The sequence below is a fragment of the Natrix helvetica genome, assembly GCF_964273705.1.
Source record: "Natrix helvetica genome assembly, chromosome: Z".
Classification (NCBI taxonomy): Eukaryota; Metazoa; Chordata; class Lepidosauria; order Squamata; family Natricidae; genus Natrix; species Natrix helvetica.
Window position 1 is genome coordinate 11,993,588 of NC_138554.1, and position 17,132 is coordinate 12,010,719.

The following is a 17,132-nucleotide window of genomic DNA, read 5'->3' on the forward strand; positions in this document are numbered from 1 at the left end:
CACACGAGCTAAAAGAGGAATACCATTCAGATAGTGGCCAAATAGATGGTTTTGTTGTTTAGTTTAAAAAAAAAATCAGAGTAAGGAATGTTTTTCAAGTCCAACTGAATATTATGCAATGAATGGTGCAATTCCAATATTTGAATTTGGGACTTTCTTTCAAAGGAAGTAACTGCATTGAGAATAATTGGTAAATCAAACAACTGATAACACAAATGGGAGAACTAAATCCAATTATACTATTTTTGGGCTTATAAAACAGCAGGGCAAACTATGATTAGGATGAAAAATAAAAAAAAATATTAAATAAATTGAAGGATTGAATGAAATGCAAGTGAGAGAATGCTGAAAGGAGCACCTGTATGGAAATAAACTTGAAAACAGAATTCAAAGAAAAGTTAATAATATCCAGGAAAACAAATTACATGAAAAGGATATCCTGACTGGTTGTGAGAAGGTTAGAAAATGGTATGATGCCAGGTAGAAATGTGTAAGTGAGAACTGTTAAAATATTATTGTGGTTTATTGATGGATTGATTGTCAAAGTTTCACTATTTAATGTTTTATGATCTATACAAAATTAAATATTGTTTGCTGTTATTATTCTCCTGTGCAAGGTGAAAATTTGCAAAGCAAACTCTGAAAGCTACAGAGGGATTAGTTTGGTAAAGGTGCTACGAAGGTCATTGGCAGAATTCTGACTGAAAGGGAATGTGAGGTGATAACGGGAAAAATTCAAGGAATGCACTACAGCTTTATATGCTACATAGCGAGAAGGGATATTAGGTCTGACTTTTGGTAAATCAGTGGTGAATAGTATCTGCCTTTTAGGATAAACCACCAACAGTAAAAGAACAAGCAGCCAAGAAATACACTGTAAACTAATACTTCACAGAACAGCCATGAAGGCCTTAGAATAGATATTCAGAAGGTCAAAGGTTAACCACTACTGACCAGTACTTAGTTCTCCATTATCATATTGAAAAATACCTCTCCTGTAGCACTGCTATTTATTCTGACTTCATAGTCCCTTAATCTATAGTGAGGGGGGTGGGAGGAAACACCATTCCTACAAGGGGAATTCCAATTGCGACGGTCGTAGGGAGGGGTGGGCGCGAGGACACTAGAAGAACATATAATCGGTTGGGAGACCGGGGCCGCTGGATACGCCCGGTCGCTTGTACCAACCCCCGCAGGCTAGGTGGACAGGATCGGCAGAACCTGGGCCTTAGGCTGATGTTATGTAATGCGAGGTCCGTGATTAATAAGGCCCCCCTCATCAGTGACTTGATCACAGAGGGGGAGCCGGACCTCGCAGGAATAACGGAAACCTGGCTGGGCCCAGAGGGGGGGTTGCCCCTCAGGGAAATGTGCCCTCCAGGTTACCGTGTATTCCACCAGCCACGGGCCCAAGGTAGGGGTGGTGGGGTAGCGATAATCATCCGGGAAGATTTGGCACCGAGGGAATTCACTGTGTCGCAGATTTCTGGTTGTGAGTCTCTGGGTGTGAAATGGGGCCCAGGGAGTCAGCTGGGCCTGTTGATAGTATACCTGGCTCCCCGCCATACATCAGCGGCCCTGCCCGGGCTCCTCGAGCGGATCACGGAGATGGCGGTTGAAACCCCCAAGCTATTAGTGATGGGGGACTTTAACCTGCCATCGACGGGAGAGGCATCCGGGGCAGCCCGGGAATTCATGGCCTCCATGACAGCCATGGATCTGACTCAAGTAGTTCAGGACCCCACACACGAGAGAGGCCATATACTTGATCTTGTGTTTGTCTCCGACCAGTGGACGAGTGATCTGGGAAGAGGGAATTTAGTCATCACGCCCCTGTCATGGTCAGATCACTCACTTCTCCAGCTGGACTTCCCTGGCGCTGCTCCCCACCGCGGGGAGGCGGAACCAGACTATCCCAGATGGTTCCGCCCCAGGCGTCTGATGGAGCCAGATAGGTTCCAGGCAGAGCTTGGGCCACCTCCTGCAGACCTGCCCCACCCCCGGGCAGAGGACCTGGTAGCCGCTTGGAATAATGCGGCCGCCGGTGCCTTAGACCGGGTGGCGCCTTTGCGGCCTCTTCGACGGCCACGTTCTACCCGGGCCCCTGGTTTAACGGGGAGCTAAGGGCAATGAAACGCCTTAGGAGACGCCTAGAGAGCAAGTGGAGGTCCTCCCGCTCCGAATCCGACCGAGCACAAGTAAGAGCCTACGTAAGGACTTACCTTGTGGCAATAAGAGTGGCCAAACGTCAGTATTGTGCCACCCTTATAGCGTCCGCGGAGAACCGCCCTGCCGCCCTGTTTCGGGTGACCCGCTCCCTTTTGTCACAGGGGCAGCGGGACCCCCCATTACTGGGCCGGGCAGAGGAATTTGGAGAGTTCCTGCAGGATAAAATCGATCGGATCCGAAGGGGATGGACCCACCTCAGTGCTCCAGTGGGGACGTCTGAAGCTAGTCTTGAGAGACCATGCTGGGAGGAGTTTGACCCTGTTGTCACCGAAGATTTAGACAGGTTGTGCGGGCGACTGCGAGCCACTACATGTTTATTGGACCCATGTCCCTCCTGGTTGGTACTGGCCTCCTGGGAGGGCTCACGAGGCTGGCTACTGGAGCTGGTGAACGCTTCGCTGGGTGAGGGCCTTTTACCAGCCGCCTTGAAAGAGGCGGTGGTGAGGCCCCTGCTCAAGAAGCCTTCTCTGGACCCAACGGAGCTAGCAAATTACCGTCCTGTCTCCAACCTTCCTTTCTTAGCGAAGGTTGTTGAGAGTGTGGTGGCTCAGCAGTTTCCGCGTCACCTAGAAGAAGCTGATTATCTAGACCCGCGCCAGTCCGGCTTCCGGCCCGGTCACAGCACGGAGACAGCCTTGGTCGCGTTGGTGGATGATCTCTGGAGGGCAAAGGATGGGGGTTGTTCCTCCATCCTTGTCCTATTAGACCTCTCGGCGGCCTTCGATACCATCGACCATGGTATCCTATTGCGCCGTCTGGAGGGGTTGGGGGTCCGGGGCACCGTATTACGATGGTTCCGCTCCTACCTCTCTGGCCGGACGCAATGTGTGTTGGCAGGAGAGGAGAGGTCGACCGCGAGGCCCCTTATCTGTGGGGTCCCACAGGGCTCGATCCTCTCGCCTCTCCTGTTCAACATATATATGAAGCCGCTGGGTGAGATCATCCGTGGTTTTGGGGTGGGATACCATCTGTATGCTGATGACACTCAGCTGTACATTTCCACCCCAAACCACCCCAACGAGGCTGTTGAAGTGATGTCCCGATGTCTGGAAGCCGTACGGGTCTGGATGGATGACAACAGGCTCAGGCTCAACCCCTCCAAGACAGAGTGGCTGTGGCTTCCGGCTTCCCGGTTCAACCAGCATATGCCATCGCTGACCATCGGAGATGATCAATTAGCCCCAGTGGAAAGGGCACGCAATTTGGGCGTCCTCCTTGATGCCCGGCTGTCTATGGAAGATCATGTGACAGCCGTGGCGAGAGGGGCGTTCCACCAGGTTCGCCTGGTGCGCCAGTTGCGGCCCCTTTTGGACCGGGAGGCCTTGCGTACAGTCACTCACGCGCTGGTGACGTCTCGCCTGGACTACTGTAATGCTCTCTACATGGGGCTCCCCTTGAGGTGCACCCGGAGACTGCAGTTGGTCCAGAATGCAGCCGCGCGGGTAATTATGGGGAGATCGAGGTTCTCCCATATAACACCTATCCTGCGCGAGCTGCACTGGCTTCCTGTGGTCTACCGGGTGCGCTTCAAGGTACTGGTTACCACCTTCAAAGCGCTCCATGGCACAGGGCCTAGTTACCTGCGGGATCGCGTCCTGCCCCATACATCCCTGCGATCCGTCCACTCACACAGAGAGGGACTACTCCGGGTGCCGTCCTCCAGAGAGTGCCAGAGGGCAGCGCCCAGAAGTAGGGCCTTCTCTGTAGTGGGCCCCACCCTTTGGAATGACCTCCCCCCAGACATCAGAACTACAACCGACCTTCGCTCCTTCCGTATGAAGCTGAAAACCTACCTGTTTCGACTAGCTGACCTGGCATAACTCTACAACCTCCCCAGCCCAGGGCATTTTAATTGTAATTTTAGTTTTTAAGGGTTAATTTCACTGGGGTTTTAACTTTTTAAGTATTGTAACTTATTTATTTATTCTTACCCCCTCTATACGCTATATAATACCTTTGTACGTCGCCCCGAGTCCCTGTGGGGAGAGGGGGCGACTAATAAGTTCAAGTAATAAATAAATAAATAAATAAAATCTCTCATAGAATTCAAAACAGCTTTAGATTCTATACCCAGACTAAATTGTAAAGCTGGAGGTCTCCTTGATTGACCAATATTTATTTCATTTAATATACATCTCACCAGTGCTACTGAAACTCAGAAAGGTGTCAAGTTAAGCTATATATTGGCTCCACTATTTTGTTTTAACTCCATGGTCATCTCCAAAACACGAACTGTCAATTCCCCAAACCAGGGCAGGTTCCGGCAGCCGCTACTTCCAGTTTGCTCAGGAACATGGCGTGTGCACATGTGCAGCACAACTAAAATTGTTCTGCACATGCGCAGAAACAAGAAACAAGATGGCGGCATCTACAGTGCTGCTGGGAGAACCGGTTCAGGGGCGTGGCATGCCTGGGTTGCTGCCAGTTCCAGCGACCCAGACTACCAAGTTACTACCGGTTCAGCCAAATCAGTCCAAAATGGTAGGAACCCACCACTGTCCCAAACTTGCTGAAAAACATATGTCTGTTCTGGTTGATGTCAACCATGTAGCAAACACTTTCAAGAACATTGATCTTAGATGATCACTAAGAACAGTACGACAGGGAAGACCAGCTAGAAGTCGATTATCAGAAAAATAAAATCTTGTCAAAACTTGTGGGACACCCACTGACATCCAGATCGAAAGAAGACCCCTGCTGTTAACAGGGTATGCAAAAGAGGGCATTTGGAAAGGAATACCTTTGGATAAATGAGCAACACATAGATTCCACACCCTCACAGCTGAGAAAGAGGCACAAAAGGATTCTCGTCTTTCTTTCCATCTTCTTAATGGGGAAGAGGGTTAATGAACCAAGAACGAAAACTTCAGAAAGGATTTGCATCAGGACATTTTTATTGATATTGCAAGACAAAAGAAAGCCTCAAAAGAAGAAGGTGAACAAAGTGGTAGTTCTTGTGAGTTGATGTTTTGAAGAGGATGGAAGTGAACTTTAACTCCGTGGAATGTGAGAAGGTGATGAGACTAGAAGGAAAGCAGCCCATCAGGTCAACATCCTGGGAAACACCGGGAGAAGCATCAAGCAACTTTACAACTCGTGTTTGCAGATGTAGGCATTACGCGCATTGCATTGAATGTCGTTCCATTGTTTAAAGCCTAAAATGAAAAGTATTATTCTTATTTTCACATTTCCCCAAAAAGAATGGTCTACTTAAATGAATACACACATGCAAAATACACACAAATAGATATGTATGAATCTTTGTAATGAGACAAGAAAAAAGCTAGTTTGGGTTTAATTCCGCCTTACAAATTATTGATTTTATGACTGTTATTGAGACTTTCATCAATTTATCTCCTATAATTAAACTAAGAATTTCTCTGAGCCACATTACTGAAAAGGGATGAGACACAAACTTAACAAATGATTGCAAATCCATGTTGTTTAGAAGTTTGAAATGTCCTGCATGGAGAGGTTTGCTTACCTGTGGATCGTCGCAGTTCTACGCAGTGCTCATTGTTGCCATAGTTATCTGGCTGGTAGTTCATCCAGGATTTGTAGTTATAGGTGGATTCATCAGCCCATCTCCATTTCCCAATCTGTGGAAAGAAAACGTGCATAAGAGAATGAGAACTAAAGATTGGCTGGTAATTTTAGTCTATGATTATGAGCTTTGGAATATTTTAGCGGCAAAGTATGGAGCAGGAGCCTACAGTATTAAGGCAAATCAATAAACATTGTGTTATTGCTGTTAGTGATCCATAGAAACAGAGTTAAATCAGATGATCTCACCTGACGGACATCATGGAGTCCAATCCAGACATTACCGAGTTCCCGTTGATAAGTGGATACATGCTCAGCCACCAAGAGTGTCTCTGCTGTGGTAAGGATGGAGGCAAGGTGAGCCCCACGGTGATAGCTCTGGCACTCGATCTGAAGAAAGCAGAAAGGAATGTGAATCTGTGATCATTTTCCTATTTCAGAATCTGTGAAACTTCCCACATGTTGAACTTTGTAAAATTTTAAATACGGTCAATCATTTGCACAATAGGAATTGAAGGGACATTTTACGTTTTACTAGGAAATGCTAATATTACAGATCAGCTTAGTCAAATCATATATTTGCACTTAAACTTGTTTCCTTCCAGCTCAAAATTCAGGAGTACCTTTATTCAGAGTGTTAGTAAAAAATATGTTTCAATTATAGGATGGTGAGATATATTGTTTACTGTGGCTCTTCTGTATCACAGATAAACCCAATCCCTACACAATCACAATCATCACACAATATTTTTCCTAAATCTGTAAAAGGTAAATGTAAAGGTTCCCTTTGCACATATGTGGTAGTCATTCCCTACTCTGGGAGGTGGTGCTTATCTCCGTTTCAAATCCGAAGAGCCAGCACTGTCCGGAGATGTCTCCGTGGTCATGGCTGGCATGATCAAATGCAGAAGGTGCACAGAGCACTGTTACCTTCCCACCAAAGGTGGTTCCTATTATTCTACTTGCATTTTTACATGCTTTCGAACTGCTAGGTTGGCAGAAGCTGGGATAAGTAAAAGGAACTCGCTCCGTTACGCAGCACTAGGGATTCAAACTGCCGAACTGCCAACTTTTCTGATCAACAAGCTCAGTGTCTTAGCCACTGAGCCGTCACGTCCCTAAATCTGTAGATCATTCATTACAGAAGATATTGATTGTGAGAAATGCTTCTTACCTCAGCTTCATGCCACGTCAACTTCTGATCAAAATATGCATAGCAGTTTCCTTGGTTTTGCAGCCACTCTCTGGCGCAGGTGTCAGCTTCCACTGCATGGAAAGAAGGTAGTGAAAGAGAAGATAGGACAATTTGTTGTACATATAGAATCCTGGGAACAAAAAAAAAAAAAAAACAATCATCTTGTGTCAGAATAGTGCTGGAAGGGACATTGGAGGTCTTCTAATCCAACCCCCAGCTCAAGCAGGACTCCCTATATCTGTGATGGCGCACCTATGGCACGTGTGCCGGAAGTGGCACGCAGAGCCATTTCTCCTGGCACGCGGAGCCATCACCAGTTGCGCTTCCAGGTTCGGGCGCAGCATCCAGCTGGTCTTTACGTGCATTGGCGTGCCAGAAAATAGAAGAGGAGCCGCCCGGTGAGCATGCGCACGCCAGGAAAATGACCTTGTTTTCAGTGTGCACATGCGCACGCAAAAAACACCAACAGGAAGAGCAAGGGTCGCGCGTGCCAAAAGATGTGGAGAGGGGATCCCGGCCGTCGCTTAGTAGAGCAGAGCTGTGGTCGGGGTTTCCCACCCTTCCTGCCCGAGTGGGCTTCTTGCGTGGCCCTCGCCCTCCAGCCCATGGCTCATCTGCAGTCCGAAGGGCTTGGCTGGCTCGGGCACTTTAGAAAAGCAGCGGCAGCCACAAGGGGAAGGGCAGGAGCAGCCAGCGGGTCCCTGCAGCCACTCCCACACCAACCAGAAGCGGCACTGTGATAGCCGCCAGGGCTTCCCTCCCTCCCACCTAAGTGGGCTTCTTGCACGGCTCCAGGCTGCACCTCTGATGAGGATCCACAGTCCGGAGTGCTGCCGCTTCCAGCGGGATATATACGGGCGAGAACAGGTGACCGCCACCCCTTCCCCAACAGCGGCTGTTGCGCTTTTGCTTCCACCCGGGATGCTGGCAGAGGAGCTGCTGGTGGGGAGGCGAGCTAACTGCAAAAAGACGCCGCCAAGGGCCTGGAAGAATATATCCCGCTGGAAGCAGCAGCTCTCCGGACCGCGGATCCTCATCAGAGCCACAGGCTGGAGCCGTGCAAGAAGTCCACTTGGGTGGGGAGGGAAGGAAGTCCTTGGCCGCCCATCCTCGCCACCGCCACCCCTTCAGCCCTGGTACTGGGACGCCTTGGCAGCGCTCGCCTCGCGCGGCAGCAAAGTGTGTGTGTGCGTGTGTGTGTAATAGGGGTCTGGCTGGGACAGATCAGCTGAGAGGCTGGCGAAGAAGCGGCACTTGGAGGAAGAAGGCAGAGATGCTGGCTGGCATTCGCTTCCCTTACTTTTCGCCGCCGCTGCCCCAGCAGGAAGGAGCATTACCACCCCTCCCTGCTGGTTTCAGCCCAGGCCCTGCCTGCCCTGCTTAGCTGAAAGTGGCGAGGGAGCAAGCCGCGATGAGCAGGAAGGGAAATGAGCGCCGGCCACAAACACACACACACACACACACACCACTTGTTGCCGTGCAAGGTGAGCGCTGCTGGGGAGAAATCAGGGGTAGAGGGGGGAGAAGACCATCCCTAGCTGAAGATTGTTTTCTTCTCCCCCTCCCAGATTTCTCCCCAGCAGTGCTGGTCTCACGCGGCAACAAGCGGTCGGTGTGTGTGTGTGTGTGTGTGTGTGTAACAGGGGCTGGATGGGATCGATCACCTGAGAGGCTGGCAAAGAAGTCTTCCCCACTGCCGCGAAAAGGCAGAGGTATAGTGGCCAGCGCTCATTTCCCTTCCTGCTCATCGCGGCTTGCTCCCTCGCCACTTTCAGCTAAGCAGGGCAGGCAGGGCCTGGGCTGCAACCAGCAGGGAGGGTGTGGTAATGCTCCGTCCTGCCGGGGCGGCGGCAGCAAAAAGTAAGGGAAGCGAATGCCAGCCAGCATCTCTGCCTTCTTCCTCCGAGCGCCGCTTCTTTGCCAGCCTCTCAGCTGATCGGTTCCAGCCAGTCCCCCGTTACACACACGCACACACACACTTTGCTGCCACGTGAGGCGAGCGCTGCCAGGGAGAGATCAGGGGGAGGCGAGGGGGGGAGAAGGCATCCCTAGCAGAAGTTTGTGTTCTTCTCCCCCTCCTGCTGATTTCTCCCTGGCAGCGCTAGTCTGGCACCAGGGCAAGCAAGGTGGCTCTCAAAGAGAATGAAACGGGTGCAGCGCTCTTCCAACAGCCGAGGAAGGAAGAGGAGCCAGGCTTCAGGAAAGCCCCCCTGGAAAGGACAATAAACGGCCCCAAAGAATCTGTTTCTGCTTCCAGAGGACATCTAGAAGGGCGGGGGAGGCCATTTTTTCCTTCCCCAAGCTTCAGGAAAGCCTCCGGAGCATGGGGGAGGGGGTGCATGCACGGTGTGTGTGTGTGTGTGTGTGTGTGTATGTGTGTCACGTGCGCATGCGCAGTTGGGTGGAGAATTGAGTGGGCACGCGGGGGGGGGCAGTAGCGAGCGTGCACGCAATTCTGGCACGCCGTAGAAAAAAGGTTCGCCATCACTGCCCTATACCATTTCAGACAAATGGTTGTCCAATCTTTTCTTAAAAATTTTCAGTGGTGAAGCACCTACAGCTTTGAAGGCAAGCTGTTCCCCTGGTTAATTGCTCTAATTGCTAGGAAGTTTCTCCATAATTCCAGGTTGCTTCTCTCAATGGATAGTTTCCATCCATTGTTTCTTGTCTCCTGGTGCTTTGGAAAATAAGTTGACACCTTCTTTTTGAGGTGGCTCCTCAAATACTGGAACACTGCTATCATGTCATCCCTAGTCCTTCTTTTTTCTAAACTAGCCACGCCCAATTCCTGCAACTATTCTTCTTATGTTTTTTGTCTCCAGGCCTTTAATCATCTTAATTGCTGTTCTTTGCCCTTTCCCCCAAAGTCTCAACATCTTTTTTGTAATGCGGTGATCAAATCTGGATGCAGTATTCCAGTGTGGTCTTACTAAGGTTTTATAAAGTGGACGAATACTTCATGTGATTTTGATTCTATGACTCTGTTTTATACAATCAAGGATTGTATTAGCATTTTTGGCTGCTGCTGTATACTGCTGGCTCATGTTTAAGTGATTGTCCACTAGGCCTCCAAGTCCCTCTCACAGTTACTGTTTTTGAGCCAGGTTTCACTTAATTTGTACTTGTACCTTTGGATTTTCCTGCCTAGCTGTAACACCTTATTTTGCTCCACATTAATTTCATGTTTTTGGATAGGGCCCAATGTTCAAGGTTGTCAAAATCTTTTTGGATCCTGCACAGAAAGTTAATTCTTCACGGATTTGAATGGCTAGATTGGGATGTCTAATTCAACATTTTGTTCACTTTGTGACCAACTAGGAGAATTAAAGAAGACCCCAAGTGTGAAAGAAAGGGTTAGAGATCTTTAATTATGTGATTATTATCACTTTGACATTAATGGGGCCCTTATACTGTAAGATGACAAAGTAACTCTTGTTTCTTTTATTTCTGAAAAATGGTTCAGGGGGTTAAAAGCCAATGATGTACTCGCCTTGAAATTTGTCAATGGAACTCACCTTGAAGGAAAGGACTGGTGAAGAAAATGCCAAGAAAACAAAGGCTGAAGTAGGCAAGGTGACCCATTGTTTGGCTGACCTTCAAAGACAGAAAACAATAGAAAATACAAGAAATCTGCTTTCTTCACTGACCCAAATATAGAAAGGAAGCGTGCATGCATTTCTTCTTTAAGTTACATTTCTTATCCTGCTCTCTTTTTCCTTAACTCCCATAGCAGCTATATATTTAGTAAAGGATTGGATCTAAATATAATGATGTTTTCACCAGGTCTATTGAAATCAGTGGGACATAAATTTATCCCGAGGACTGAGAAACAGGTGCTCAGCAACTAAGCAAAGTATAAAATGAGGAAATAAAACATCTCCAAGGATCAGACATGTCATTTGAGAGGCTCAAAAATGGCTTTGTTTTAAAAGTTGTGAGTGGCACCAGGAACAAACTTAGTCATTTGTATGAGGAAGGTGGCCATATGTCCTATAACTAAATAAATATATCTGGACTTCATTTTGTTTATATTAATATTAAATGAAAATTATTTAGACAGACAGTGGCAACAATTGGACAATCTTGGTTGATCATAAAAAGCTGATGAAGATACTTGGCTAGTTTTGAGATGGGAGCTATCAGGAAATTGGATATGAGTCTGAAAAGTCAAATAAACATCTGGAAGAAGATAATGATGAATCACTTCTCTAAATGATATGGATGAGTCTATGAAGCCAGGTTGAATTATATGGCATGTTTTACTTGACCTTGACTGATCTGGAAAAGCTAGATGGGTTAATAGTTTGAAAGAAGAGGAGACCATTAAGTTTCATAAACAGGAAGGTTAAAAGAAAAAGACTGCAGGAAATCAATTTTACACTGATCCCCCAAAAAATCTGTTCTTCAAGGAGAGCTCAACTTTACCTTTTTATAATTTACACTGTGATTCTCGAATGTTATGGTTAATGAGGGTTGACAGCAATAGTCTAAACTTTGTTTGCCCTATTTAAATCTTCCCAGAAAACCAAGTTCACCCCTTTTTTCTCTAACTTGCTTGAAAGCCTTTGACAAGTTCTTCTAAACTTTCTATAGCCTGAGAAGAAGCCTCTTAGTAAGAATCTTATTTCTTCAGTCACTTACCTTGGGATGATCTGAATGGAGAGTCAAGTTGGATCTCTCTGATACTCTCTGGCTTTCTGAGCAAAGGTTTTATAGAGCCTAAGACAGAGGTGGAGCAACATCAATGACCTGAGTCCTTCAAGGAAATCCTGGTCTGCCCTTTTCACTTTTGTGTAAGTGAAGGCCAAAGTAGTAGGAAATGGCTTGTGAACTCTGTCATCAAAATCACTGAAGAAAGGGCACAATGATTTATTTCAGAGTGCACACACAGCTAAAACTACTGCTTTGATTTTGTATCCTTGAGAAGGGATGTCAAATGAGGCTATCAATTCTTCTGTGAAAACATGTCTTCATTTTCCTCATTCCATTCACCTTAAAGGCAGAGAGTAGCCTGGTTCAACCCATAAGTTCCTCAGCCTGTGGCAAAATTCTGGTTTTTGCAATGTCAGAATTCTTCAACAAAACAGAGTTGGAGAGGACCATGGAAATATTCTAGCTCAACCTCCTCTTCAATCTGGAGACCCTATACCATTTCAGACAAATCTCTTCTTAAAAACCTGCAGGATTGGCGCATCTTCTGGAGGCTAGTTGTTCTATTGGTTAATTGTTCTCACTGCCAGGAAGTTTCTTAGTTCTAGGTTGGTTCTCTCCTTGATTAGTTTCCATACATTACTTTGTGTCCTTCCTTCTGGTGCTTTGGAGAATATATTGAACACCATCTTCTTGGTGGCAGCCCCTCAAATATTGGAGCACTGCTATCATGTCACCCCAGTTCTTCTTTTCACTAGACTAGACATGCCCAATTCCTGCAACTGTTCATGTCTTTTAGCCTCCAGGCTCCTAAACATCTTTATTGCTCTTCTCGGCATTATTTCCAAAATCTCAACATGCCTTTTATATCATTGTGACCATAACTGGATGCAGTATTTCAAGTATGGTTTTACCAAGGTGGTAAAGCAGTACTAGCACTTCATATGATCTTGATTCTATCCCTCAGTTAATGCAGCCTAGGCTTGCATTGGCTTTTTTGGCATCTACATCACACTGCTAGCTCATGTTTAAGTGGTTGTCCACTAGGAGAACAAGATCTATCTCACAGTTAATGCTATTGAACCTGGTTTCACCTATTCTATAGCTTTACATTTGTGGGTTTTTTGCCTAAGTGTAAAACTTTATTTTTCTCACCAATGAACTTCATTTTGTTAGATAGGGTGTTCTGGATCTTGAACCTATCTTCTGGGATGTTGGCTATTCCTGCCAGCTAGGTGTCATCTGCAAATTTGATGCATTTCCCTTCTGTTCCCTCAATTAAATCATTATGAAGTTATTGAAGAGTAATTCATTAATATTTTAGTATAAAACATTTTCACCTCTTTCTCCTACACCTTTTCCTCTAATTTTAATATTTCCGTAGCTTTATAAGAGGAATCATGAAGAAAGGAAGTGTTTTTTTTTTCATTTTAACAATTCTTCCTATTACTTGTTATTAAATTTCATTAAAGAACTTTGTTTCCTATAAGTGAGAGATAAATATTAGAAAGTGAAAAGTAGCAACACTGCCACTCAGAGGTCAGAGGCTGGAGTTTTTGAAACAACGTATCTCTTATTTTTCCTCTTTGATCTTACTGACTTTGTAGCTGAAGGGTTTGCAACTTGTTTACAGAAACTGATAAAGAGCCAAGGGCACAAATTGTTTTTGCAGGTGCTTTTGAGCTATTTTATCAGGGGAGAGAAAGGGGGGGGAACAGAACCCTTCTCTTTTGAAGAGCACAAAAGAACTTGACTTAACTTAAAATCAAAAAAATAAAAGAGGCCTGGAAGGCTAGAGTGGCAGTGGCTACTAGCTTTTCCCCCCTTCTTCTTTTTGGGAAACATGGATCAATATTCAGATGAGGAAACCTTAAAATACCAAAATATCTTGGCTGGAATTCAAAATATATTGGAAGGATATGGGAGAATTGAGAAGAAGTTGGAAAAATTAGTGTTCCTCACAGCAAAAGATGAAGGGGTTGGAGCCCCAAAAAGTAAAGGGGAGAATGAAGATAAAGAAGATAAAGACAAGACAACAGATGAATTTATTAATGGAACAAATGTGGGTGAAAGTGGAACGAAAGGAACATGGAAGAAGAAATTCAACGAATTGGAGCTCTACCCCAAAATCTAAGATAAAGAAGAAGAAAAAAGGGTAATGATGATGGATTTAAGAAGATAATTTTTTTCAGAAGCACGATTGACATCCAAAGACAAGCTAATTTTAATAACAACTGGTGGGCAACGAGATTACCTGAGAGATCCTTCAAGCAACAAAGTGCGGAGAGAAGTCTATAAAAACCTTATAAAGGAAATAAAAAGAAGACTGACACCACAATTGACAAGAGAGATAAGACTGTTTTGTTACTGGAAAGATATAGGTTGATAATGAAAGTTGATAATAAAAAATTAGTTAATTTTTAGTTGATCAATAAGTAGGAACTTAGTAATTCTTAGATTGCTTTAGATTGTTATTAAATGCTTGTTCGTCAACAAATAATTAACTATAATAACAATAATGAAATGATAATGGATACAGCTTAATTATATGTATGTATGTATGTATGTATGTATGTATGTATGTATGTATGTGTGTGTTACAACCCCTGGTATGCCCAAATATGGGAGGGAGCTCACTACTCCCCCTTTCTGTCCTTCGGCTCATTACAGAAGACCATCCAGGCAGAAAACCATATTTTTATTTTTAATGTTGCTTTTTATATTTGTGTTGTATTTGTTTTATTTATTTATTTATCAGCACAAATACAACACACACACACACACACACACACACACATAATTTGGATATAAATTGCAAATCGCGATCTGGGAAAAAGACATAAATTTTATTAACAAATTTTTATTTAGGTGTAATGTTTTTTGGGTTTGAGGAGAGGAGGTGGGATATAAATAGTAAATGATTTTCAGCCAATTATAATAACAATAAGGAAATGTCAGTGGATATTGTTTAGTGATGTATACATGCTCTGGTATTGGTAAAAGCAATTTGGATATAAACTCTAAACAGCGAGTTGGGGGAAAAGGGGGGGATGTTTAGAAATTTTATTAATTGACTTTTACTTAGAATATGTCATAAAAGTGTAATATTATTGGAGGATTTTTGAAAAAGCTAATGAATGCCATTATGTGGTTGTGTCTTTAAGTATGAATAATTTGAGGTAAAAGCATGTTTAAATAATTGTAGTCAAATGAGAATTGTGGTACACTGATAGTAAGATATACAAAGATTTTTGATTTAAAGTGTATAATCTAATATGAATTATAAGTAATGACTGTGGAAGAAATGCACAAAGGTTATCTGTAACCAATCGACACGCTTTCTACAAGATGTAATGAAGGATGATTCCTTTGTGTGTTTGTGTGTTTGTTTAATTAAAATAAAATATAAATCAAAAAACAAAAAGAAAGGGAGGGAATGGACAAGAGAATTCAGGATTAAAATAGATTAAAAAGGGAAGACATCTGTGCCCCCTCATATTATTGTGAGTTGATTCTTCCACTCAGCTGAATATATGTGTTAAGATACACCAGCGTGATAGCTTTAGATGAGTCCTCCTGTGGCCTAAAACGAAAAGAAAGGATCTAAATGTATGCTATCTTGAAACCTTTATAAACTCCAGGGATGAAACGAGGGAAGCCACTGAGTACCAGGCAGACATTTTTGAAGAAATTGAAGATATGGAGGTATTGTAGACCATTTGCAATACACAATTGCTCTCCAGCACCTCTTGGCATATCACACCACACTCCTTTGTGGAGTGTTGCTCCTATCCTGCTTATTCAGTTAGAAACTCTGGAATTCTTGCAGAAACTCAGCAGAATATCAGAATAGTGGATAATAGCAACATAATGCCCAGTTTAGACAAATTCTCAGTTTCTTGAGAAGAAAAAAAAGAGAAGAATATAATATAGATATTATGAGGTATGATTATGAGGTTATGTAAGTAGTTTTGTTGCTAATCTTAGTTATAGTATACTCAGTTCCATTCATTTTGGCTCTGTCTTTAACATAACACACCTATTTGAATAGAACCAAGCCCATTAATTGTATTTAGGGATACATTATTAAGGTCCAAGTGGAAAAAATAAAGTTCATTAAAATGGATAACTTTTTCAGTAGAAAGCCTACCTCCTGAAAGACTCTGTCTTCTATGTGAGGAAACAGAAGAAGGAAGGAAGAACTCTACCCTTTCTAAAAGTAGTTGAAGGGGAAAGGCCAAAATCATTTCCTCACTGGAAACATAGAGTATCTCATAGATCTACAGAGTTATTATTGAGACAACATGAAGTCTGTTCTTATTACAAATCTATCAGCTCAGTGATGGGTGGAATGCCTCATGACATTTTTCTCCTGGAATGCCAGGGGTGAACATGCCACAGCCAACTCGCTGCGACCAATTTCCCATGGCCAAATTGCCATGGCCAACTCACTGTGGGGCTATTCACCATGGCCAATTTGTTTTTAATTGTTCAATTTAATTATTCATTTTTTTAATTTTTGTCATTCACATTTCATTCTGTTCCTCCTTTTGCATCCTTTCTTTAATCATTTTATTCCACCACTTCTTTGATATTAGTGACACTCTTGACCCGCAGTGAATTGTCCCATGGCAAGTTGGCCATGACAAGTTATGCTGTAGTGAGTTGGCCGTGACAAGTTATGCTGTAGTGAGTTAGCCATGGCAAGTTATGCTGTAGTGAGTTGGCCATGACAAGTTATGCTGTAGTGAGTTGGCCGTGACAAGTTATGCTGTAGTGAGTTGGCCGTTACAAGTTATGCTGTATTGAGTTGGCCATGACAAGTTATGTTGTAGTGAGTTGGCCGTGACAAGTTATGCTGTAGTGAGTTGGCCGTGACAAGTTATGGTGTAGTGAGTTGGCCTTGACAAGTTATGCTGTAGTGAGTTGGCCGTGACAAGTTATGCTGTAGTGAGTTGGCCGTGGCAAGTTATGCTGTAGTGAGTTGGCTGTGGCAAGTTATGTTGTAGTGAGTTGGCCGTGACAAGTTATGCTGTAGTGAGTTGGCCGTGACAAGTTATGCTGTAGTGAGTTGGCTGTGACAAGTTATGTTGTAGTGAGTTGGCCGTGACAAGTTATGCTGTAGTGAGTTGGCTGTGACAAGTTATGCTGTAGTGAGTTGGCTGTGACAAGTTATGGTGTAGTGAGTTGGCCGTTACAAGTTATGCTGTAGTGAGTTGGCCGTGACAAGTTATGCTGTAGTGAGTTGGCTGTGACAAGTTATGTTGTAGTGAGTTGGTCGTGACAAGTTATGTTGTAGTGAGTTGGCCGTGACAAGTTATGTTGTAGTGAGTTGGCCGTGACAAGTTATGCTGTAGTGAGTTGGCCGTGACAAGTTATGCTGTAGTGAGTTGGCTGTGACAAGTTATGTTGTAGTGAGTTGGCCGTGACAAGTTATGCTGTAGTGAGTTGGCTGTGACCAGTTATGCTGTAGTGAGTTGGCCGTGGCAAGTTATGCTGTAGTGAGTTGGCTGTG

At 44.4% G+C, this 17,132-nt stretch overlaps 1 protein-coding gene across 2 annotated transcripts; it reads right to left on the reverse strand.

Annotated features, from left to right (window-relative positions):
- Positions 1-5,116: 5,116 nt before the first annotated feature.
- LOC309381922 (C-type lectin Cal-like) lies at positions 5,117-8,320 on the reverse strand. Of its 2 annotated transcripts, none has more exons than XM_081933253.1 (5): positions 8,268-8,320; positions 6,947-7,038; positions 6,022-6,162; positions 5,714-5,828; positions 5,117-5,384 (listed from the first exon to the last, which is right to left on the reverse strand). In XM_081933253.1, exons 1-5 carry the CDS (start codon positions 8,299-8,301, stop codon positions 5,317-5,319), a joined length of 450 nt encoding a protein of 149 aa, XP_081789379.1. In that variant the 5' UTR covers positions 8,302-8,320; the 3' UTR covers positions 5,117-5,316. The 2 variants fall into 2 exon arrangements, with proteins under 2 accessions (XP_081789379.1, XP_081789378.1); XM_081933252.1 differs by lacking the exon at positions 8,268-8,320 and adding an exon at positions 7,220-7,727.
- Positions 8,321-17,132: the final 8,812 nt, after the last annotated feature.